Raw genomic sequence first — 22,785 nt, 5'->3', positions numbered from 1 at the left:
CAAAATCTAAAAGCCGTAACTACACACTTTCCTGGGCTGAAGCGAGAGTTCTAGTTTTGGTTTATTTGTGGGCTTTTGGTTGTTTAATTATTTCCTTTTGTGTTCGTTAATTTACCGACATTAGCTTAGGGTTTTTATTTAGTTTATTGCACAAGTAGTATAAGTAGAGGATTTGGAGCTTTATTGTTCTTCGGTTTTTGATTAATAAAAAGAGAATTACTTTTTCAAACTCTTGTTCGAATTCTCTGTTCAAACAAGAATTATCGACAAGCTACTAAAGGTTCTGCAGATCCTAAGTTTCTTGTCTTTTACGCTTCTAGCTGCTACATTAGTTGGTATCAGACTCAGCAACGTTCTTTCACCATGCCTCCGAAAAAGATTCAACAACAAAACCGTGACGAGCAGACCTCTGCTTTCCGTGAGGTTTTCACTGAGTTTTCTCAGGATCTAAGGCAAATTATGCAAGATTCTGTTGCAAACACTGTGAGAGCTGTGCTTCAAGCTCAGGCTCAAGCACGACCGATACAACCTAATCGGAATGATCCGGTTTTTGATGCAGATTCTGAAGGGGATGATGACAATCCGTTCGCCGGGGGAAACCAGCAACATGGAAACCAGCAACGAGCATTAGGTGATGTTCTGGGAGGAGAAAATCACCGTTGGGAGTCGGGTTTTCGACTCGATCTTCCGGAGTTCTCGGGCAGCTTGAAACCAGAGGAGTTTCTTGACTGGCTAAGTGCAACGGAGGAGTTATTAGACTTCAAAAGTGTTCCTGGTGACAAGCGTGTGCCTCTTGTGGCAACAAGGTTTAGAGGTAGAGCTTCGGCCTGGTGGCAACAACTCAAAGTCCAGCGAGTTAATTCGGGAAAAAGTCGTGTGGATTCATGGGATAAACTGAAGAAACATATGCGTCGTTACTTTCTTCCTTACAATTATGCAAGGACAGTTTACACCCAGTTTCAGAATTTGCGACAAGGAACTCGAAGTGTTGATGAATATTCATCTGAGTTTTTTTCTCTGCTTGCTCGCAACAGTTTGTATGAGGCAGAGGAGCACTCTGTTTCACGTTTCATTGGAGGTCTTAAGCAACAGATACAAAATCAGCTTTTGCTCTTTAATCCAACATCGATTTCTGAAGCACATCAACGAGCTGTGTTAATTGAGCAGAATTTGCGTCCAACTCCTGCGTGGAGTTCATCTACCCCTCGTTTTCGATCTGTTACTAATGGGGAAGCTAGCCACGCCATTAAAACAGAGCAGCCTGCATTGTCTCCTGCTCAAGATGTTAGTAACACAACCTCGACAATGAAACCGATACGATCTCTGACATTTAAGTGTTTTAACTGCGGGGAAACAGGGCATCGCCAAGCCTCTTGTCCTAAGCGCGTCCTGTTTGGTGAGGAAGAAGTTATCTATGATGAGGAGATTGTTGATCACCCACAAGAGGAAGCCAATATACAAGTTGCAGGGGATACCGATGTTGCTTTAGTCATTAGGAGAAATTTTTTAACCCCGCAAGCCATCGACGAATCTTGGTTGAGAACAAACATTTTTCGATCCAACTGTACAATCCGAGGGAAAGTTTGTCGTCTCATCATTGACGCAGGTAGTTGTACGAACATTGTTTCCGAAGAGGCTGTTGCTAAACTTGCTCTTGTCACTGAACGACATCCTACGCCATATCGACTTGCTTGGCTCAATGCACAAACTGATTTGCGAATTTCCAAGAGATGTCGTGTTCCTTTCTCCATTGGCACAAGTTACAAGGATTCAGTTAGTTGTGATGTGATACCAATGGATGCCTGTCATATTCTGTTAGGACGTCCATGGCAATACGACCGACGAACAATTCATGATGGATTTGCTAACACCTACAGTTTCAGCTATGAAGGAAATCGTGTTACTCTTCTACCTTCACAAGATTCGGCTCCATCTTCACAATCTGACACAAACTCAGATCCAATTTCTACCCCACCAAAGTCTTCACAACCTGTGTTGTTTGTTAAGGCCACACAATTCTTTGAAGAATGCGAGAGGACTAACGGTGGAATGGCTCTTATTTTAAAACCTGTGTCGTCACCACTAAGCTGCGATGTGCCAACTGAATTCCAGCATATTGTAGCTGAATTTAGTGATGTGTTTCCCGAAGAACTGCCTTCTGGTCTGCCACCTTTACGTGACATTCAACATTGCATCGATCTCACTCCAAACGCTGCCTTACCAAATAGACCTCATTACCGTATGTCACCACAAGAGCATGACGAGCTGCGTCGTCAAGTTGAAGAATTGTTGTCAAAAGGATATTTGCGTGAAAGTCTTAGTCCGTGTGCGGTACCAGCTCTTCTTATTCCTAAGAAAGATGGTACATGGCGAATGTGTGTTGATAGTCGCGCAATTAACAAGATTACAGTTCGGTATAGGTTTCCAATACCGCGTCTTGATGATTTGCTGGATCAGATTGGGTCAGCCACAATTTTTACAAAGCTTGATCTCAAAAGCGGGTACCACCAAATTCGTATTAGACCTGGTGATGAATGGAAAACAGCCTTTAAAACTCGTGAAGGCTTATTTGAATGGCTAGTTATGCCTTTTGGGTTGTCTAATGCGCCTAGTACTTTTATGCGTGTTATGAACCAAGCTTTGAGGCCTTTTATAGGACGTTGTGTTGTTGTATATTTCGATGATATACTGATTTTTAGCTTGTCCCTTTCAGGTCATCTCCAACATTTGCGTGATGTGTTGACAGTTTTAAGACGAGAAAAATTGTTTGGAGCAATCAAGAAGTGTTCTTTTGGAGTTTCGCAAGTTCTGTTCCTCGGCTATGTGGTGTCTCGACAAGGTCTTTCGGTTGATCCAGCTAAGGTCGAATCAATTAGTTCTTGGCCAACTCCACAAACGATAACAGACGTTCGAAGCTTTCATGGTCTTGCATCCTTTTATCGTCGCTTTGTTCACCATTTTAGTAGCATTATGGCACCTATAACTGACTGCATCAAGTCGACACCCTTTGTATGGACCAAAGCTGCAGATGATGCTTTTCACGTGATTAAGACAAAGCTTACAACAACTCCGGTTTTAACACTTCCCAACTTTGACATTGCCTTTGAACTTCATTGTGATGCTTCTAAATCAGGAATTGGTGCAGTTTTAAGTCAAGAGGGAAAACCAGTGGCATTTTTTAGTGAGAAAATTGCAGGTTCACGTGAGAGATATAGTACGTACGATGTCGAGTTATACGCTGTGGTGCAAGCGGTGAAACATTGGAGACATTATCTTTTTCACCGCGAGTTTGTCTTATACACAGACAATGATGCTCTTAAACATATGAGTTCTCAAGATAAGGTATCCTCACGACACGCTGCTTGGTTTTCTTACCTTCAACAATTCACTTTTGTTATTAAGCATAAGGCGAGAACACTTAATCGAGTCGCCGATGCTCTCAGTCGTCGTCATGCTTTGGTAGCTTCGATGCATGTTTCAGTTGTTGGCTTTTCAGTTCTTCCCGATTTATACCCAGTTGATCCTTTTTTTGGAAAAATTTGGACTGATGCTCAATGTGGAAACAGTGATGACTACGTTATTGTTGACGGGTTTTTATTCAAGGGATGTAGACTGTGCATTCCAGATTGTAGTCTCCGCTTACAAGTGATTAGAGAACTCCATGGTGAAGGACATGTTGGTAGGGATCGCACCCTTCAGTTAGTAACCACATCTTATTTTTGGCCGACATTACGACGTGATGTTGAACGTTATATTGTACGATGTGGAATTTGTCAAGCTTCCAAGGGACATGCCTCCAATGCAGGATTGTATCTACCGTTACCAATCCCCTCTCAGCCTTGGACCGACATAAGTATGGATTTTGTTTTAGGACTCCCTCGCACTCAACGTGGACATGATTCTATCTTTGTTGTGGTTGACCGATTTTCAAAGATGGTCCATTTTGTTCCTTGTAAAAAAACCACTGATGCAGTTCAGGTCGCGACGTTATTCTTTCGCGAGATTTATAAGCTACACGGCCTTCCTCTTTCAATTGTGTCAGACCGGGACTCACGATTTCTGAGCCACTTTTGGCGTTCGTTGTGGCGTTTACTTCGGACTAGTCTCGACATGAGTTCTGCTTACCACCCACAAACCGATGGTCAAACTGAAGTCACTAATCGAGCCTTGGGTGATCTGTTACGGTGCTTAGTTGGAGATAACATTCGTTCTTGGGATTCTGTTTTGTGTCAGGCTGAATTTGCACAAAATCATGCTATTAATCGGAGCACGGGTTATAGTCCTTTTCACGTGGTTTATGGTTTTATGCCGAGAGGTCCAATTGATTTAAGTATAGCACCATATCGGACACGTTCTCATGGAAGGGCTTGTGACATGATTGACAATTTTGCAAACATTCACCAACAAGTCAAAGCCAATTTGGAAGCTGCTTCTTCAAAATACAAAGCTGCTGCCGATTCACACAGACGTGATGTTCAGTTTGTAGTAGGTGATAAAGTTTGGGCTGTCCTCACCAAAGATCGTTTTCCGTCAAACACTTATAACAAGTTGAAAGCCAGAAAGGTCGGACCATTAGAAGTGCTTGAGAAGATTAACAACAATGCTTATAGACTCCGTCTCCCACCCCACATGAACACATCTGACGTTTTCAATGTTAAACACTTAGTTCGTTATGTGGCTGATGAAGAGGATGAAAATTCGGGGACGAATTTTTCTTTACCCGGGGCGACCTGATGCAGCGTAACTACACACTTTCCTGGGCTGAAGCGAGAGTTCTAGTTTTGGTTTATTTGTGGGCTTTTGGTTGTTTAATTATTTCCTTTTGTGTTCGTTAATTTACCGACATTAGCTTAGGGTTTTTATTTAGTTTATTGCACAAGTAGTATAAGTAGAGGATTTGGAGCTTTATTGTTCTTCGGTTTTTGATTAATAAAAAGAGAATTACTTTTTCAAACTCTTGTTCGAATTCTCTGTTCAAACAAGAATTATCGAAAAGCTACTAAAAATTCTGCAGATCCTAAGTTTCTTGTCTTTTACGCTTCTAGCTGCTACATTAAGATCTCTGTGCTCAGAATTAATATATATATATATATATATATATATATATATATATATATATATATATATATATATGGTGTTGACTTAAGAGAGAAAAAGAGAGATGAGATGACTAATAATAATGGAGAGAGGAGAAGCAAAAAAAAAATGCCGCAATTAATATTATCCCTTTCATATAATTTTTCTTTTTTTTCTTTTTTTTTTTTGACATCAACAACAAAAGGAAGGGCAAAATTGTCTTCTCGTTCCCAAGTCAGTCAGCCAAATTATTCGATTACAAAGCCTCAAGCTTTTCTCTCATAAGTAGTGCTAAATCTGCCATCTTGATTCTCTTGACACAAAAAAAAAAAAAAAAAAAAAAAATGGGTAATAGTTGTTTGTCCGTTGAATCTCCATCTCTGTTGAAGCGAAAGTATTTAGAAAACCTGGAGGAAAAGCTTGAGGCTTTGCAGAAAGAAATGCAAGACCTCAACGCAATGAGAAACGATCACTCGAAACTGCTATCCGAGGACACACAAGGTCTACAGGAAGTCAGAGAATGGGTTTCAATGGTACAAGGGATTGGATCTTGATGAAATTGGAGTTCCTTTTCCCAGCCAATAAAATGGATGCAAAATCGTGCTCACCACTCGATCTTGTGATGAAAGCAAGTGGGTTGATGCTAAGGTAGAAGTTACATGTTTGAGCCCAGAAGAATCGTGGGATTTGTTTCAAGAGTTGAGTCTAACCGTGAGAGGATCTTCTGCTTTGCAGCAGTTACTAAGTATCCATGGGTTGGCAAGTTCTATCCAACGTTTACATCTCACTGAAACTACAATAGCCGATGGAGGAAGTTTATCGTTGAATGCTATGTTTGGTCTTCGCGAGCTTGATATTTTGGGATGTAATATCCCGGAGATAACCACTGATTGGAGTAGCACCATCCAAAGGGACATTGTGAAAATTCCACAATTGCAGAACATACGCACAATGACTATTCATGGTTGCGAATGTCTTAGAGACTTGACATGGTTGCTGTTAGCCCCGTGTCTTGGTGATCTAAGTGTATCTGAGTGTCCGCAAATGGAAGAAGTAATAAGCAAAGAGAAAGCTATGACCAAGCTGTGTCATACGAGTGAGCAGCCCTTTCAAAATCTAACTAAGCTCGTCTTAGATGGTTTACCTAAACTGGAGAGCATCTACTGGACTCCTCTACCCTTCCCAGTTTTGGAGTATCTCGAGATAAGGCGTTGTCCAGAGCTTAGAAGACATCCATTCAACTCTGAGAGTGCTGTAGGAAATCAAGTTGAAATGAAAATCGATGAGAAATGGATAAAAGTCGTTGAATTGGAGGATGAAGCTACGAAACAACGTTTCTCCCATATCAGCAGTAACAGGTATCTATCTTCTTCCTCATCTTACATTTTGTTCTCTACTAGTACTACGTACCATCTTAATTTTTTTTTTTCCTATAATTGTCAATCTTATTATTAATAGAAACTGGAAAAGCTAAACTGATAAGATTTTGCAATGATGATCCTCATTTTGATTGATCATTTTTTTTTGTACGAATTATGTAGCAAACGGACGGAGTACAGAGACTTTCCACAGATGGCTGAAGATCCGAAGATGGATGGTCTGACTCTGACATCAGAGTCACATCCAATCCAAAACATTGACCAGGTCGGGACTACAGGAAGTGGAAAGACGGCCGTCCAATCTGGAACACACGCAACAGCTGGTATGATTGACACTCCTGGTAAGAATTTTTGTAACCATGACCCATTTTCAAAAAGATCATTCTTCTCTTTTGGCGATTGAATTTTATCTTCTTCTTATAAAGCTTTGATTTATTTCTGTATACAAAATAATTTCAAAGGTGAGTTGTAATTTAACGCTTGTTCGATAAGTCACAGTTCTTTCTTTTATGTTGCTGTTGGGTTTTAGTGTACTATGTATACAAATCAACTTGTGAAAATTCGATTACTTCTAGTTCTAGCTTGGATCCTAAATGTTGGGTAACTTTGGAAAGGCTATAACTTTTTAGATTATAGTTGTTCGGTGATATGCTCCAATAAATTTACATGGTATTGATGTTCTGGTTGCGTATATGTTACATAATCAGTGTTTATTTGTTCCGTGCAGTGGAAAACCCTCGCCGTTCTAATCTCTTCTCGACAGTGAAGGGTTTCTTGTTCTCAAGTGGGGACAAGAAAGGGGTTTCACTGACCTCTAACTCCTCTGACCGCGAAGTCAATCAAAGCGGGTCAGTGTTTAACTCTTGTGATGTCTCTGGGACGAGCGCAGAGTCTTCCATGGGGAGGAAGAACTCGTATCCTACAGTGTCCACTAGAGCAAGTAATCTCAGAGAGTTCAGCATTACTGATCTCAAGTCTGCAACAAAGAACTTCAGCCAATCTGTTATGATTGGAGAAGGCGGTTTTGGTCGTGTCTTTAGGGGAACAGTGAGGAATTTAGAAGACCCGTCAATTACAATCGAAGTCGCGGTGAAGCAGCTCGGTAAAAGAGGGTTGCAGGTAAGTCTTTTTCTCCAGTTTTGTTCTCAAGATTTTGCAGTTATTCACGGGGCTAACTCGAATATCTCATTTCTTGGATTTTTCAGGGGTATAAGGAATGGGTTACTGAAGTGAACTTCCTCGGGATTATTGAGCATATAAACTTGGGTAAAATTAATTGGCTACTGTGCTGAAGATGATGGGCGTGGAATCCAACGGCTTTTGGTTTTTGAATACATGCCTAACCGAAGTGTTGAATTCCACTTATCCACTTGGTCACTCACAGTCCTTACTTGGGACCTCAGATTGAGAATCGCCCAAGATGCAGCTCGCGGCTTAACATACCTGCACGAAGAAATGGATTTTCAGGTAATGTGATTACTCTGCTACGTTACTGATCTCATCTCTCTCTTTTACTAACTTTGATCTAATGTCCTTTCAGATTATATTCTGCGAATTCAAGTCCTCGAACATTCTTTTGGATGCGGATTGGATAGCTAAGCTCTCGGAGTTTGGTTTGGCTAATTTAGGTCCATCTGAAGGACTAACCCATGTTTCCACTTCTGTAAGTTCTGCATTTCACTAATTTTCGGTTACTAGATTTGAGAAAAGACATCTTAATCTGTTAACACGTTACAATGAAACCGGCTTTATTAGGTTGTAGGAACTATGGGTTATGCAGCACCTGAATACATTCAAACCGGCCGTCTCTCATCGAAAAGCGATGTGTGGACTTATGGAGTGTTCCTCTATGAGCTTATCACAGGGAGGCGACCGATAGACAGAAGCAAACCCAAGGGAGAGCAGAAACTTCTAGAATGGGTGAGACCTTATCTATCTGACACAAGGAAGTTAGATCCGAGGCTCATATTAGATCCGAGGCTCCAAGGGAAGTACTCGATCAAATCGGTTCAAAAGCTAGCTGTTGTGGCCAACAGATGTTTGGTTAGGAATCCAAAGGCACGTCCCAAGATGAGTGAGGTGTTAGAGATGGTGACCAAGATTGTGGAAGCTTCTACAGGGAACGGTAGCCCGCAGCTAGTTCCGTTGAACAGTCTAAAAGCTTCTACAGATGCGGCGGGAGGACAGAAACAAACCCAAGGGAAAGCAGAAGCGTCTAGAATGGTGACAAAGGAAAATGCAAATCCTTCGATTAATCAACAAATCACAAATCAATTGAATCCAAATTTCATGTGATAGAGCTTAGAGGGAGAATCAGCTCTAGCAACAATGAAATATCAAACAAAAGAGTTTACAGAGAGAAACAAAACAAACAAAGAAGAAGATTACAATTCTCAATATAATTATCCACCTTTATTTTACAGGGCGTGCGCGCGTGCGCATGGAACTCACAACCACTGAGCTACTTTGTTTTTCGTTGAACATTTACTGGTTTAATTATATTTAACCTTTAACAATCTTCATTAAGGGTAATATTGTCTTTTTAAGTTGAAGGGTTTTTGAGAAAATGTTTTGATGAAAGAGGGGGTATGAGATTTTAGTCCTAATTCATAATCTTAGTTTTGCCCTTTATTTAGTTTTGCATTATTTAAATAAAGTAAATGAATTGAATATATTTTTTAAAAAAAGGAAAAAAACACCTCTTTCCCCATCCGTACAACCCACGAAACACAAAATCTTCCACCATTGAACAACCATTGAAGCTCCATTGAAGCTCAACTGAAACTCGTTTTAGGTAATTTCTTGGCCTATTCAACTGTTTTTGTTCAATTTCGATGTATTTGAAACTTGTTTATGGTGTAGATAGTGTTGATGTGTTAGATTTCTAATGTGTTCTAATTTGAGGACATTCTTAGATTTGTTATAAATTCGTATTTTGTATATTAATCTTGTTAATTCTCATTTGTTCAAGTCTATTAGAGGCCGAGTACGTTTATAATTTATGGATCTAGTGGTTGAATCGATCTAGAAATTGGATTAGGGTTTCTCCGTTTTCTCGTTTATGCAGATGTAGGTACAACTGATACAACTGGTACGACTAAAGGAAAGCGAAAACTATTCTAATTTTAGTTTGAATTATATTTGCAGGGAGTAATGAATAATAATGTTCGCACATTCATTCATTTTGATATGGATGAAATTATTTAAACAGTGGAGATGAAATACAATGGATTTCAAGAGAAGATGTTAGGCATGCTCTTTTGATGAAAGCACCTATTGAGCAGGTTACTTATTCTGCATTGGTTGATAAAATATGCAAAAAGATGATGGTAGCTGCAGGGACAAAGATGAAGTTTAGCTACATTCCAGTTTCAGTGAATCCTAAAAACCAATATATATCTTTGATGATGATGATCTTTTGTGTTATCTAAAATGGAATCAAGCTGAATTTGATGTAATGCATGTCGAGCTGGATAAAGATGACGAACAACATCAAGGGTGTGAACAAAATGGAGTTGGTGAAGCTTGTGAAGCTGGTGAAACGTGTGAAGCTGGTGGTGAAGCTTGTGAAGATGGTCAAGTTGCAGAAACTGGTAGAAGGAAGAGAAAAACTACTAATGGAAGCTTGTTTGATGTTTTTCGTGATTAATTTATATATCACTTTGATGTTCGTAACAGTTTTTGGTTGTAAGACTCGATTGTTCTGTTTTTTTTGTTGCAAAATTGGTTTCTATAGTTACAGTACAACTGATTGTAACATTTACAACTAGGGTACACCTACATTTGATTTAAAACTCAACAATTTTCATATTCGTGGTACAACTAAAGTAAAACTATATATAACTTTGAACTTTATAAGTACTAAATTTTAAAATTCAACTAAATCCATCTATTTTCATGTTAGTGAATACAAAGAGAACAACTATTATGGTCACTTTGACCATGTAAATTTTATGGTCACTTTGATTGTCCTACATAGAGCAAATATTCATAATGCTTTGATGATCACTTTGCTATTTTCATCCAAGTAATTATGTCAAAACATGTAAATCAGTTATTTTAGATATATTATCTTATGAAACTGTATAAAATGTATTATAATTAATTAATGTGAAAAGTACAACTATAAAAATTTAATTTATTGTATGGTATAGCTGGTAATTTATTGTATGGTATACATGAAAAATTTGGTAAAGTTTTATTATTTTCAAAACATGTGTTAAATGAGTTTCATTTTAAAATAATTTTTTTCAAGACATGTGGTAAATGAGTTTAATGAGATTCATTTTCATCCACATCAAATTCATTAATTTCAATTTAACATTCATTTTTAAGATTTATTTTTAATCCATTTTTACACAATTTATTTTTAATCCATTTTTTACACAATTTATATTTAATCAATTTTTTACACATTTTAAATAAATTTCAATAATCTATTTTATAAAACGGTCTCAGTTGTACCCAAAATATTCCAGTTGTACCCAAAATATTCCAGTTGTACCTAAAAATCTCAGTACCAAAAACATCTAAATACAATCCAACCAAATCCATTACCTAACAAGTACCAACCAAATTCATTACAAAACAAGCACACATAACTATGATTCACTTTGCAGGTTCATCTTTCTTCTTTCCCCTATTTCTCCTTGTATACGGACTCTTCAAGTATTTTGAAGGTTGGCATGTTCTCTTCATCTTCTTAATACAAGCCTGCAACTCCATTCACCACAAACCAACATATCTTATCTTTGTCCATACAAACCGTTCGAAGCAAAAGCAACCACATACCCGTATACTTGTGATTCTCCTCCCTATGCATGTGCCAAATATGCTGAAATTGTGGGTGTAAACGAAACTAATCCTTTTCATCTTCCTCAAGGATTTTATCTAACTCCGCTATCGTTTTGTTCTCCTCGGACCTTGAGGATAACTTACAAAACTTTGTATAATTGGTTTGCTCTAAGTAGAACTCCGGAGCTATTGGTTGAGTATCCTCATCATTATCCTACAAATCCAAAAACAATTGTGAATACTAGTTGTACCCATAGTTGTACAAGCAAACTTATTTGTACCAAAACACAAAGGTCTCTATTCCGCTACTATACAAAAATTCATCAACCAAAATTTCATTTTATGTACATGTGGTAGCCAAGGAGGATTCAATTGTTCTTCGTTTGACGATGGTCGAGGAGGAGAATTTGCAACTGGCGGAGGAGGAGAGATTTCGGATGGTGAATGAAGAGGAGTTACTTCATCTGGCTGAGGGGATGTGATTGTCGCTGGAGTAGGAGAAGCCGTTGAGGCTGGTGGAAGGAGGAGCGGTTGAGGTTGGTGGAGGAGGAGCGGTTGAGGCTGGGGAAGGAGGAGCTTCTGTCGGAGGATTCATTTTCTCCTTTTCTTTGAATTGATACCGTTTCTCATTTTTGGAGGCATTGTTATAGCTGGGATTAACAAAAGAATCACAAATATTTTAGAGATTTGATCCTAATTTTGAATTTAAATCCAAATTTACAAACCCTACTTTCAGATGAGATTTAGAGAATTACCTTTGAAAAAGAGAAGAAAATGAAAAAATATATCAGATTTGATGTGATAAAAGAGATGAGATGTTTGAGCAGAGAAGAAATAAGAAATCGCTCAGTTTCATCGGAGAAGAAACAATCGAGAAAAACAAATAAAAGGATGGGATCCGGTTGTGGTGGATAACCCAAATAAAAGTTGGTTGGGTTGGTAATTAACAGAGTTTCTTAAAATTTTATTTTCTTTCACCAATTTTTTGTTTAAAGAAAAATAGAAAATAAATTAGGGGAAGATACAAGAAAATAAAATTTGGGATAGGGGTACAACAGATTTAATCCCTTATAGCTTCAGCTCTTCTTTTCATTTCTAACCAATCACTAGTTGCCAACTCACAACTCACACCTCCACCAATCAGAACTTAAGTGATTTATGTAAAAGTTACAAATCCTATGTTATTCAATCATGGATTTTAAAAAGTCTCATGAAATCCACTGTTATTCAACTGATGATTTAAAAATCTACTTTGAAATCCACTGTTATTCAAAATAGTTTGTGAATTTGGATTTTAATAAGTTTTAGGGATTCTCGAGGATTTTGGAGGATTTGTTTAGTTAAAAATACAGAAATACAAATCTCATGGTTTTATATGGGATTTGAAAGTTTTTTATCATAAATCATATCAACCCCTAAAATCTATCAAAATTCCAAATTTTCTAAATCTCATCAAATCCTCCAAAATCATTGTTTCAATACACCCCATAAAGTGTAAACTGCCAGGTCACTCCAATTCATCCTTTTTCCTATAAACAAATGGGTAAGACCTTATCTATCTGACACAAGGAAGTTCAAGCTCATATTAGATTCGAGGCTCGATGGGAAGTACCTGATCAAATCGGTTCAAAAGCTAGCTGTTGTGGCCGACAGATGTTTATTTAGGAATCCAAAGGCATGTCCCAAGATGAGTGAGTTGTTAGAGCTGGTGACCAAGAAGACTGTGGAAGCTTTTACAGGGCACAGCACCCCGCAGCTAGTTCCGTTGAATAGTCTAAATGCTTCTAGAGACGGGGGAGGAAAGAACAAGAGGGTTTTAGAGACGATGAACAATGGTGATGACGGCGGCGGCGGTGAATGAGGTTCTTTTGGAAAGTTATGGAACCCAAAGACCATAGGAGCTTGTTGATTGTTTAAAATTTAACCTCATCTCACGAATATAGAAGCAACTCTAGAAAATCTCGAACCTAAAAGCAAAGAGAGTTTCTTGGATATGGGTGCTTTCCCTGAAGGCAAGAAAATCCCAGTTGATGTTCTCATCAACATGTTGGTCGAGATACGTGATCTCGAGGACGCAACTGCCTTTGATGTTCTTGTTAATTTTGCAAACGGGAATCTCTTTACACTCGTGAAAGATCCAACGTATGGTTATAGAACTCTTTATGTTCTCATCTCTTGTAGCCACTTTTACAGTTGTAACCATTCTTAACGAGTTTACCATGGATAATGTTGCAGGTTTATCGCTATGCACACTAGCTACTATGATATATTTGTGACGCAGCACGATGTTTTAAGAGATGTAGCACTTCATCTTAGCAATCGTGGGAAAGTAAGTAGAAGAGAGCGGTTAAAATAATGCCAAATTAAAATAATGCCAAAAAGAGAGTCAGTGCTTCCCAGAGAATGGTAGAGGAGCAATGATGAGCCATACAATGCCCGGGTGGTTTCCATTCACAGGCAAGAGTTAGTTACACAACGATATTCTAATGAATTAATTCGGTTTGTCACTAGACTCGTAAGCTATTAATATGGATTTCAATTTTATTTTATTTTTCTTAACAGGAGAAATGACTGAGATGGACTGGTTTAACATGGATTTCCCCAATGCAGAAGCTCTTATAATAAACTTCTCTTCAGACAACTATGTATTGCCTCCTTTCATTGCTAATATGGAAAGGCTTAGCCGCTTAGGGTGTTTGTGATTAACAACAACGGTATCTCTCCAGCGCATGCCCATCTACATGACTTCCCCATCTCTACCAATTTGACCAATCTGAGGAGTCTCTGGCTTGAGAGGGTTCATGTCCCTGAACTCTCTAGCTGTACGATACCCTTGGAAAACCTCCACAAGCGATATCTGGTTATTTGCAAGATCAATAACAGTTTTGATCAGACAGCAGTAGACATGACAATTTGAGTAACAAACTTCAAAATGGCTATAGACTTAGCCTCTGTCTCACTGTCTGAACCAGAAGGTATCCCGTTGCCATCATTATCATAATGTTCATCAATGTCGCGACACTTTTGCTCTCCATTTTTCTCAAGACTCAAAGAGAGTGTTATAAAACGTTGATGCATCGATTGTTTATAAATATTCATCGTAATGATACAAACAACAAACTAAACGGTTCATGTCATTTTTATATTGGTAATTTATTACAATAAAAAGGTAAAAGTATGCTATTAATTCTTAGCGGAGCACTTGTCCGAGCATGAATCCACACAGTCCGGAACTTTGTATACATCTGTTCATGCCACAAACAACAACAACAACAACTAAATAAGCCATTATACCATAATCTTTCATATATGTATGTCAATAAACCAAAGTAATCATAATAAATAAATAAATTAAACTTACTCAGATTTTGGGTAAAAGAAAGGGAAACACAGTGATAAGTAGCACACCCGAGTTTGCAGTAATAATCATTATGAATGATTTCGTTTGTTGAAACCATCTGTGAAGGAGGAGAAGGCACTGGCATTTTGGGAACAAGATGTACAAGACAGGCCTCGATACACGGAAATGGACACGTCCAAAGATTTTGGTACTTATTCTTGTACATACAAACCGAAACACAACCTTGGTAACAATCTTTGAAAGAAGAAAGTTGAGATGGAGCTTGAGCTTGATCAGCTTCTGTCTGAATTAGAAGGTTTCCCATTACCATGATCATTGTCACAAACATCACCATTCTTTTGCTCTCCATCTTTTTATATTTTTCTTTTAGTATAGAAAATATTAAAGTTGATGAGGAAGTTGTGTGTTACTTGTGAATGAATGGTGGTAGTGGTAATCTGTGCTGTTATTGTTTGGTTATATATATATATATATATATATAATATACTAGGTTTTACCCCGTGGTACACCACGGGTCTATTTTTTTGTTTATATAATACTGTAATAGTTTAGTGGTGCTTGTAGTCGATGGTGAATTGCATATATATACTGTTAACGGTTGTAGATATGTTTTGTAATAAACTCTTGATTCGCAAGTTGAGTATATACATTTTATGATTTGGTTAGTTATGATTTAGGAATGAATGATATGTCATATTTTTATTTTGATTCTCAATTGATATTATTGGATTAATAGTGTACATTTAAAGCTAATAAGAACTTATCAAATATGTAATCGTTTATTAAACGCAAATTAGATATTTCCTAAGATGTATTCATCTTGAATTAGTTGCTATATTCTAAGGATGTGACTATAAAATTTGTGTTATCAATTCTTTTTGTCAAACTCAGCCCTAAAAATTCGGCATGTAAATTAGATCTTTCCTAAGATATAATGAGCATTAATTGGCCTTAATTGGATGTAAATAAGTACGCTATGGATTAAAAACCGGCCCAAAATATTCGGTAATCTTAAGGAAGATCCGGATAATTGAATCGGTTATAATTTTAGTTAAAAATCTGACCCGAAGTTGGCAAAAAGCCAAAAAGTGATAGCACCATATTGTACTTTAAAAATGTATTTTGAGCTCTATATGTGGATATACTTGTTTGGTTATAAATATCCTAAGAAAATTTTTAAAATATATATCTGTTTATAAAAATTCAAATCACATCATATGCTAAAAAAATCTAAAATTTTATTAATTTTAAGTATTAAATAGTAATTAAAATAATTAAATATAAAATTAAATAAAAGTGCAAAGAGGAATTATATTTTAATCTAACATATTGATTTAAATTAGATAGATAGTTTTTAGGAAATTAATATTATCAAATAAGGAAATGATTGTGTTTGGTTATAAGGATTGTAGAGAATTTAGTTGAGACTTGTTTGGATACAAAGATAAGAGAAGATGACACAAAAATGTACTTCAAAAATGTTAAGATATATAGATAGACAACTCTGAATTTGTTTTACTAGTTAATATTTTCTTTAAGTCAACAAGAATATCAAGGTGAGGTATTTTGATAAATGGATAATATATTTTTTAAAATTCAATTCCCATTTGAAGATGATTTTATTCCGCTTATGGCATATAAAATATGCATTAACTTAAATTTACAGCCTTTTGGTTTAAAACGCAATCGAAACGGTTCTTTTATGGGTAATGTATCAATTAAAATCATTTTAGTTTGGTTCCCTTAAACCGTAAATTTGTGCTTACTTTGTTTAAAAGAATCACAATTTTTTTGGTTGATCTCATTTTCCTGCTTAAGTCAATATCCACATTCCACATACTTTAACTGGAGAAAGTAATTGAAAAAAGTTCTACAGTTTGAAATCTCAACTGGGTGGTTTTGTATGATTTATATCCAATCGAATATTGAGTAACCCATATGTAGTAAGTAGCTAAACCCCTGCACAACAAGCTAATCTTTTTCCAGAGCAAGAAGAATCAGAACGCAATTAAAAGAGTTTAGAAGACAGAGCTAGGAGCTAGAGTACTTAGGAGCAATACCATCCCATACTTCAAAATGTATCACTATCCTTCCACGACCCATCAATGAGACACCGGACCCCTATATATATGAAGGATCTCAGGTGTAGCGAGTATTGATAATGTAAAACTAGAAAGAACAACCGATTAAAAGCTGAAGTTTATAAAATCTTTTTATCCCCTTAAAAACGTTGTAAAACCTATTTTAGCAATGAAAAATATGTTATTACTTCAACTTTTAATCGGTTGTTATAGTGTGTATTAAGATTTACTCAAATCGTTATTAAAATTGAATGAAATAAGAAAATGTGATGGTGATTTTTATTTTTAAAAAGATATAATATAAAAATAGTTTGTAAAAAAATTAATTGTATCATAGAAATAATTTGAAAATTTATTAAATAAAATGATATAACGGTAAATTCGTAAATAAATAGGATATTGGTTTCGCGGGTATTTTAAATTAGCGCGAATTCTAAAGTATAAATGGTTAAAAATATAAGTAGGAAAACATTTTGAATTGTAAAATTTTAATTTCTTGATTACTAAGGTTTATTTTGATGTAGTCAAGAATGGAAATTAGTTTCAGTAACAAAGACTTGAGTAAGTTAATTACAGAAATTAATTAATTAACTTATCGGTTAAAAAATCTTATTATTTACACACTTTTGCAATGTCGATCATTATATCTCATCAAAATAACGCTTTTTTCCCAAGTTTTTTTTGTTTTTCCCTTTCCGCTTTTCGTATCAGCCAGCCGGACGTTTTTTCTTCTTCTTCCAATCTCTCTCTCTCTCGCCGATTCTCATGTAAGCTCTCTATCTTCATCTTCTCTCCAAGGATTTGTTTTCCGTGAGAGACTAACAAAGAGCTCTCTCTCGATTTCGATTTTGTTCGTATGTGTCAGTTAGGGTTCTTTTGGGGAACGATCCTCATCATCCTCGTATGTATATAATTGGGGTTTCAGATTTGAGTTTCCTTTTCCTCTAAATTATGGTTTTTGATTAGTGGGTTTTCTTGATCCAACAATTTCCAGATTCATTTGAAAGAGATTTTGTTCTGAATCAGATTCGTTCATCTCTTCTCTCTCACTAGGGCTACCCTACCAAAGCTCGGGGATGTTTTTACTTGAGCTTCGATTTTTAGTTTTTGCAGAGATTTTAGGAACAAGTATGATTATTTGAAGAATTTTGGGAGAGAGACGTTGTAAAAATGCGGGTGCTTGGTTTGAGCTCAAGCTTATGTTCTGGTGACGAGAAGCAACAAGACATCAGAGGAGGAGGAGGAGGAGGAGAAGGCGTTCTCACTCCTGTCTATCTCAACGTCTATGATCTTACTCCTGTCAACAATTATCTCTATTGGTTCGGCCTTGGCATATTTCACTCTGGCATTGAAGGTAATTAATTGCTGCCAGCTTCAGCTTCTTCTTCTTCTTCTTCTTCTTCTATATCACCTGGTTCACCTATTCAAACCTTTCTCTATAGTCTTGTTGTTTATTTTATCCTGTGTACTTTCTATTTGCTTTTCATTATTCATGTAGGAGGGGAACCTTATTAGAATATGCTTCTCAATATGGTGTTTATTATTAGCTATGGAAATACATATTTAGAAGGAAAATGTGGACTAGAATGGAAAGCTTTTCAAAATCTGACTTATTGTCTGAAACATTCTCATTCAATACTAGAACTTTCCTGATGAGTCATATAACTATACTTCTGCTAAAGCTATTATTATTGTTGCTAAATGTTTATCTAATGTGTGGAGTTGTTCACTTTGCTATGTCTACTACTAGCTCATGGTTTCGAATATGGATATGGGGCTCATGAGTATTCGAGCAGTGGGGTATTTGAGGTTGAACCTAGGAGCTGTCCGGGTTTCATCTTTAGGCGGTCTGTTTTGTTGGGAACCACCAGCATGTCTCGCACAGATTTCCGCTCATTCATGGAGAAGCTTTCGAGAAAGTATCATGGGGACACATACCATCTGATTGCCAAAAACTGTAACCATTTCACAGAAGAAGTATGCTTGCAGGTAACAGGAAAGCCTATTCCCGGATGGATTAATCGGATGGCTCGAGTTGGTAAGATAACTTTCTTATTCATATATATATATTTATCTTCCAGCTTATAATTTCTTAATTGGTTCTTGTTTTTGAACTCTTTTGTTTCTTCATGGTTAAACTCCTCCAGGTTCTTTCTGTAACTGTATCCTTCCAGAAAGCATACAGATCTCATCGGTTAATCATCCCGAAGCCCTCGAGTTCTCTGGCAAGTTTATCGTGTTTTCTCTTCTTAACCGCAAAAAGTAAAACTGCAATAGGCTTATTGGATTTTACTTGCCTCTATTGTAGATGATAACGATGGATCAGAAGAGTCAGTTGCATCTTCTGTGTCGTACGAAACAGATGGAGAAGGATCGGATCATCATCTGATAACAGCACCAAACAGCGACATTGCGTATCTACAAGACAGACCAGTGCGACTTGCCCGTGAGCTCCTCCAAGAACCAGATGATGATGATGATGATGCATCTCCTGAGTTGTTGTTGCAGCGATCTTGATCATGATCATCATCAAGAAGTTGTGTTGTCTGTAAACAGAAGTGAGGCAATGGGTCCATTTTGAGTATTCTGATTCTTTGGATCTAGAAATGTAAAAATAGAAAAGAAAAAAAAAAAAAGAAGATGTGAAATTTAAATGAGAACCCATCTCAAGATTGTTGGAGTGTAGTGTAAGATTAGAGACGACAAATGGTGTGAACTTGTCGACACAAATTGTGCCTTCTTCTTCTCTCCCTGAGTTCACATTTCAGTATCATCATAATTTAATTAATTATTAGTACTGATGATTATTAGTACAACAGTTAGTTGTGATGGTGATATGTCTGAAGCTGTATATTCCAGTTAAGCACACCCACAAGACCAGTTATTGGGCTACCGGGGAATAGTTAATTGGGCCTATTAATTTTAGTAACGGCCCAGTTTGGGTTGTGATCAGATCCAGACCGTCCAAAATAGAATTGTGAGTGGTCTCCTCCTCGATCGAACACGATGCTCTGAAAGCCGTAAAACTTTTGTTCACCGTGTTCTAGGGTTCTTCTTCGTCGTCGTTCTTTAACTGGTATGCTTCAATGGCTTCCTTTATATTTTCAATCATTTCTGCGAAATCTTAAAAAAATGGGCTAAATCGACGACGTTATTATAAATATAATTGCTCTCTCTCTCAAAGTTGTTTCGAGGAAGATATTAGCTTTTAGTGAGAGATGTGGTATTACTTACAACGTAGGTTGATCTGCTTAATTTTGTAACCAATGTAGGTCATTTGTGAATCATGAACTTTCTATAGTGTTATAAATCTCTCTGTTTCTTTGATTTCCTCTCATCAATGTCTCTAATTTTGATTTTGATGCGCTATTTTAGCTTTTGAAGATCAAGAAACTGAGTATGAAGCTTTATAAAAAATTTGGACTTTTTTTTTTTTTTTTTTTTTTGGTACATGTTAGTTGATGATTGTCCTAATTTCGGATCAAGTTGGTTTGATCAATCTGTGGTTTCACTCTTGATATTCGTCTGTCTAGGTCTAGTTGAATTTTTTTTCATGGCTTTGTTGATATATATATATATATATATATATATATATATTTCTGGGTATATGGATGTGGAGTCTAGACATTTTGAGACTTACCTTAAAAGGCTTAGTTCTTTTGCAGACATCTATCTTCTAGTATGGCTTTCTGCACAAAACTAGGCGGTCTCTTGAAACAAGGAGTTGTTCAGAACAGAAATGTTCCATTGACATCAATGCTCACTTCTCTCCGCTACATGTCCACAAAACTTTACATTGGTGGTCAGTTTAAATTTCCTATCAGTTTGGTTTCATTTTCTTACTATTTGCGGTTGTCAAACTGTATATTTGTTTTCTCTTCTTCTTTAGCTGTTTTAATGTTTTGGTCACTATGAATTTTGGTCCCAGGTCTATCACCTGGAACTGACGAGCAGTCCTTGAAGGACGCTTTCTCTAGCTTCAATGGAGTCACTGAGGGTAAGCCCTGGATCTTGACATCTTTCTTCTAATGTGTTCTTCAATAGAATATGGATTTGCTTGCTAGTTAATGCTTAGACCATTCTAGGATGTGTGGTTGGGTTTAAGCCGTCTTATTCATCATTATACCATATGAATAATTGATGTTGATGAACATTTACATTATGGTATTTGGTGTGCCTCGGGTTTTAACTATCATTCTATTTGATTGTTCCCATCTTCTGTTATTAACTAGCATCTCGTCGTATCTTGTGTTGTGCAGCAAGAGTCATGACAAACAAAGTGACTGGGAGGTCTAGAGGTTATGGATTTGTTGACTTCATGAGTGAGGATTCTGCCAAATCTGCTATTTCAGCTATGGATGGACAGGTTAGAAAACTAAAGAATCATATGGTGGATCTAAATAGATACACCTACCATGTTAATTGTTGTGCATCATATGATTAACCTTCCCCTTTTGTGGTTTTGGGATGGTTAATTAGGAGCTGAATGGGTTTAACATCCGTGTGAACGTTGCAAAAGATTGGCCAAGTTTACCATTGTCTTTGGATGAGAAGAGTATAGAAGAAGCTGAGACGAAAGGAAATAAGATGGTGAGCCGATCTGTATGGAAAGATCCATTCGTTGATGCGTTCCTGATGAAGAAGAAAAATGCAGCACTGACCAAGAAAATATGGTCGAGGAGATCAACAATTCTGCCAGAGTATGTTGATTCGTCTGTGAGAATCTACAATGGCAAAAGTCATGTGCGTTGTAAGATCACAGAGGGGAAGGTTGGGCACAAATTCGGAGAGTTTGCGTTTACAAGAAAAGTGAAGAAGCATGCTAAAGCAAAGTAGTTTCTTTGGGAATGAACTGGTCACACAGTTCGAAAGGACTGTTGAAAAGCTAGAAAACGAATCGAGTCAATAAATTCTTAACAGGTAAAACTCATTAGCTTACGACATGAATGTAGACGAAGTTTTTTATTAAGTCTTCAGTTTTGTTGTCGACTCTGTATTTGTGGACCACAAAGTGCCAAAGTTTTTTTTGGAATTCGATTTACCAATATCAATTATGGAGCTTCAAGAACCAAACTATGCGTCAACTTAGTGCTTGTTGAAGCGGTCTCGATCAAGAATATTGTCTGTATACACAAGTGAGTCAATGGGTCCATTTTGAGTATTCTTTCGCACTAAAAATGTAAAACAATATAGAAATTGAAATGAGAACCCAATCTAAAGATGTTGGATGGTAGACAAATGGTGTGTGAACTTGCTGACAAAATTGTGTCTTCTTCTCTCTTTGAGTTCACATGTCAATGCATAATTCGTAAGATTTGCGAGACTAATAATTAGCACAAAGATTTGTGAGACTAATAATTAGATGTATAATCAAATTTTCACAGGTACTGTGGTTACGGATTTGCTATGTTGACTCAGCAACTGTCGTCTAGACTTGGGAGGTATTTATTAGTTCACACTTTGATGCTATTATTACTTTAATAAAGACGTCAAAAGACCTGTGAGCAACGTGTTCTATATGTCGAATGTCGTTTAAGCTAGAAAAATCACTAACAAAGACCTGTGAGCAACGTGTTTGAGTAGATACAATATAAATTTGAAAGGTCATTAATTCGGTGTTAAACAGAGAAATAACATTTTATTATTTTGTTAACAATATGAATATTAGACTAAAAATATTTTGGATGGGTTAAGTCATTCAAGTAACAATCAAAATTCTATTATATAATTTTAAACACTAAACAAATTAAATATAATTAACAAACAAATTTTTTTTTTTTTTTATCATATGACTTAACACACAATATTCCACGGGTCAAAAATTAAATCAACTACAATAGATCTTGTAAAATATGTTCTTTCCATAAGTCTTATTTGATTTCATCACACATTGTTTCATACAGAAAGAAAAAAACTTTTAAAACAAATAAAAAAATCATACTGCTTTAAATAAAAATTAGAAAAAAAAAATTGAATAATGCTATAGCACGGGTTCAATTCTAGGAATAAGATATCAAATGTCAAAGCATATCTACTCCCAAATATATGTTACTTGGAAATTGGAATATAGTTTTGGAGATATTTTTTACCTATG

General features: G+C 36.6%; 5 protein-coding genes and 1 pseudogene across 12 annotated transcripts; 5 read left to right on the top strand and 1 right to left on the bottom strand.

Annotated features, from left to right (window-relative positions):
* Positions 1-5,363: 5,363 nt before the first annotated feature.
* LOC104760162 (putative disease resistance protein At5g47260) lies at positions 5,364-9,085 on the top strand. Of its 2 annotated transcripts, XM_087499386.1 has the most exons (7): positions 5,364-5,724; positions 5,812-6,434; positions 6,618-6,796; positions 7,183-7,574; positions 7,661-7,922; positions 7,996-8,118; positions 8,211-8,978. In XM_087499386.1, exons 2-5 carry the CDS (start codon positions 5,908-5,910, stop codon positions 7,745-7,747), a joined length of 1,185 nt encoding a protein of 394 aa, XP_087355512.1. In that variant the 5' UTR covers positions 5,364-5,724; positions 5,812-5,907; the 3' UTR covers positions 7,748-7,922; positions 7,996-8,118; positions 8,211-8,978. The 2 variants fall into 2 exon arrangements, with proteins under 2 accessions (XP_087355512.1, XP_087355511.1); XM_087499385.1 differs by having other exon boundaries at positions 5,364-6,434; positions 8,211-9,085.
* LOC147921294 (serine/threonine-protein kinase PCRK1 pseudogene) lies at positions 7,791-8,750 on the top strand (annotated as a pseudogene).
* A 3,683-nt stretch (positions 9,086-12,768) lies between the features above and the next one.
* LOC104763012 (putative disease resistance protein At5g47280) lies at positions 12,769-14,386 on the top strand. The gene is made up of 2 exons (XM_019240389.2): positions 12,769-13,391; positions 13,485-14,386. The coding sequence occupies exons 1-2, from the start codon at positions 13,243-13,245 to the stop codon at positions 13,603-13,605; spliced, it is 270 nt and encodes an 89-aa protein (XP_019095934.1). The 5' UTR covers positions 12,769-13,242; the 3' UTR covers positions 13,606-14,386.
* A 46-nt stretch (positions 14,387-14,432) lies between these two features.
* Positions 14,433-14,959, bottom strand: LOC104763011 (thionin-like protein 2). 3 transcript variants are annotated; one of them, XM_087499391.1, is made up of 3 exons: positions 14,818-14,959; positions 14,611-14,727; positions 14,433-14,494 (listed from the first exon to the last, which is right to left on the bottom strand). In XM_087499391.1, exons 1-3 carry the CDS (start codon positions 14,957-14,959, stop codon positions 14,433-14,435), a joined length of 321 nt encoding a protein of 106 aa, XP_087355517.1. The 3 variants fall into 3 exon arrangements, with proteins under 3 accessions (XP_087355517.1, XP_087355518.1, XP_019095873.2); XM_087499392.1 differs by having other exon boundaries at positions 14,611-14,707; positions 14,833-14,865; XM_019240328.2 differs by having other exon boundaries at positions 14,611-14,959.
* A 2,362-nt stretch (positions 14,960-17,321) lies between these two features.
* LOC104760161 (deSI-like protein At4g17486) lies at positions 17,322-19,490 on the top strand. Of its 3 annotated transcripts, none has more exons than XM_087499387.1 (5): positions 17,322-17,458; positions 17,805-18,045; positions 18,442-18,729; positions 18,839-18,916; positions 19,000-19,490. In XM_087499387.1, the coding sequence occupies exons 2-5, from the start codon at positions 17,862-17,864 to the stop codon at positions 19,206-19,208; spliced, it is 759 nt and encodes a 252-aa protein (XP_087355513.1). In that variant the 5' UTR covers positions 17,322-17,458; positions 17,805-17,861; the 3' UTR covers positions 19,209-19,490. The 3 variants fall into 3 exon arrangements, with proteins under 3 accessions (XP_087355513.1, XP_087355514.1, XP_087355515.1); XM_087499388.1 differs by having other exon boundaries at positions 17,335-17,458; positions 17,796-18,045; XM_087499389.1 differs by having other exon boundaries at positions 17,335-17,458; positions 17,557-18,045.
* Positions 19,491-19,512: 22 nt separating this feature from the next.
* Positions 19,513-21,764, top strand: LOC104760159 (small ribosomal subunit protein uS19m). 3 transcript variants are annotated; one of them, XM_010483040.2, is made up of 5 exons: positions 19,513-19,767; positions 20,346-20,493; positions 20,620-20,688; positions 20,951-21,057; positions 21,171-21,764. In XM_010483040.2, the coding sequence occupies exons 2-5, from the start codon at positions 20,373-20,375 to the stop codon at positions 21,525-21,527; spliced, it is 654 nt and encodes a 217-aa protein (XP_010481342.2). In that variant the 5' UTR covers positions 19,513-19,767; positions 20,346-20,372; the 3' UTR covers positions 21,528-21,764. The 3 variants fall into 3 exon arrangements, with proteins under 3 accessions (XP_010481342.2, XP_010481341.2, XP_087355516.1); XM_010483039.2 differs by having other exon boundaries at positions 19,574-19,767; positions 20,357-20,493; XM_087499390.1 differs by having other exon boundaries at positions 19,712-19,959; positions 20,357-20,493.
* Positions 21,765-22,785: the final 1,021 nt, after the last annotated feature.

Source organism: Camelina sativa, chromosome 18 (genome assembly GCF_030686135.1).
Source record: "Camelina sativa cultivar CO46 ecotype springtype chromosome 18, ASM3068613v1".
NCBI lineage: Eukaryota > Viridiplantae > Streptophyta > Magnoliopsida > Brassicales > Brassicaceae > Camelina > Camelina sativa.
Note: the sequence above shows the minus strand (reverse complement) of the source record. Positions and strands in the feature narration are given on the sequence as shown.

Coding starts and splice junctions, on each gene's coding strand:
- LOC104763012 (XM_019240389.2), top strand. CDS start 13,243: ATGGGTGCTTTCCCTGAAGGCAAGAAAATCCCAGTTGATGTTCTCATC. Junction 13,392..13,484: donor ACACTCGTGAAAGATCCAAC/GTATGGTTATAG, acceptor ATAATGTTGCAG/GTTTATCGCTATGCACACTA.
- LOC104760162 (XM_087499385.1), top strand. CDS start 5,908: ATGTTTGGTCTTCGCGAGCTTGATATTTTGGGATGTAATATCCCGGAG. Junction 6,797..7,182: donor TGGTATGATTGACACTCCTG/GTAAGAATTTTT, acceptor TGTTCCGTGCAG/TGGAAAACCCTCGCCGTTCT. Junction 7,575..7,660: donor TCGGTAAAAGAGGGTTGCAG/GTAAGTCTTTTT, acceptor TGGATTTTTCAG/GGGTATAAGGAATGGGTTAC.
- LOC104760161 (XM_087499387.1), top strand. CDS start 17,862: ATGCGGGTGCTTGGTTTGAGCTCAAGCTTATGTTCTGGTGACGAGAAG. Junction 18,046..18,441: donor ATTTCACTCTGGCATTGAAG/GTAATTAATTGC, acceptor GTCTACTACTAG/CTCATGGTTTCGAATATGGA. Junction 18,917..18,999: donor CGAAGCCCTCGAGTTCTCTG/GCAAGTTTATCG, acceptor CCTCTATTGTAG/ATGATAACGATGGATCAGAA.
- LOC104760159 (XM_010483040.2), top strand. CDS start 20,373: ATGGCTTTCTGCACAAAACTAGGCGGTCTCTTGAAACAAGGAGTTGTT. Junction 20,689..20,950: donor CTTCAATGGAGTCACTGAGG/GTAAGCCCTGGA, acceptor TGTGTTGTGCAG/CAAGAGTCATGACAAACAAA. Junction 21,058..21,170: donor TTTCAGCTATGGATGGACAG/GTTAGAAAACTA, acceptor ATGGTTAATTAG/GAGCTGAATGGGTTTAACAT.
- LOC104763011 (XM_019240328.2), bottom strand. CDS start 14,959: ATGGAGAGCAAAAGAATGGTGATGTTTGTGACAATGATCATGGTAATG. Junction 14,495..14,610: donor TTCTTTTACCCAAAATCTGA/GTAAGTTTAATT, acceptor TGGCATGAACAG/ATGTATACAAAGTTCCGGAC.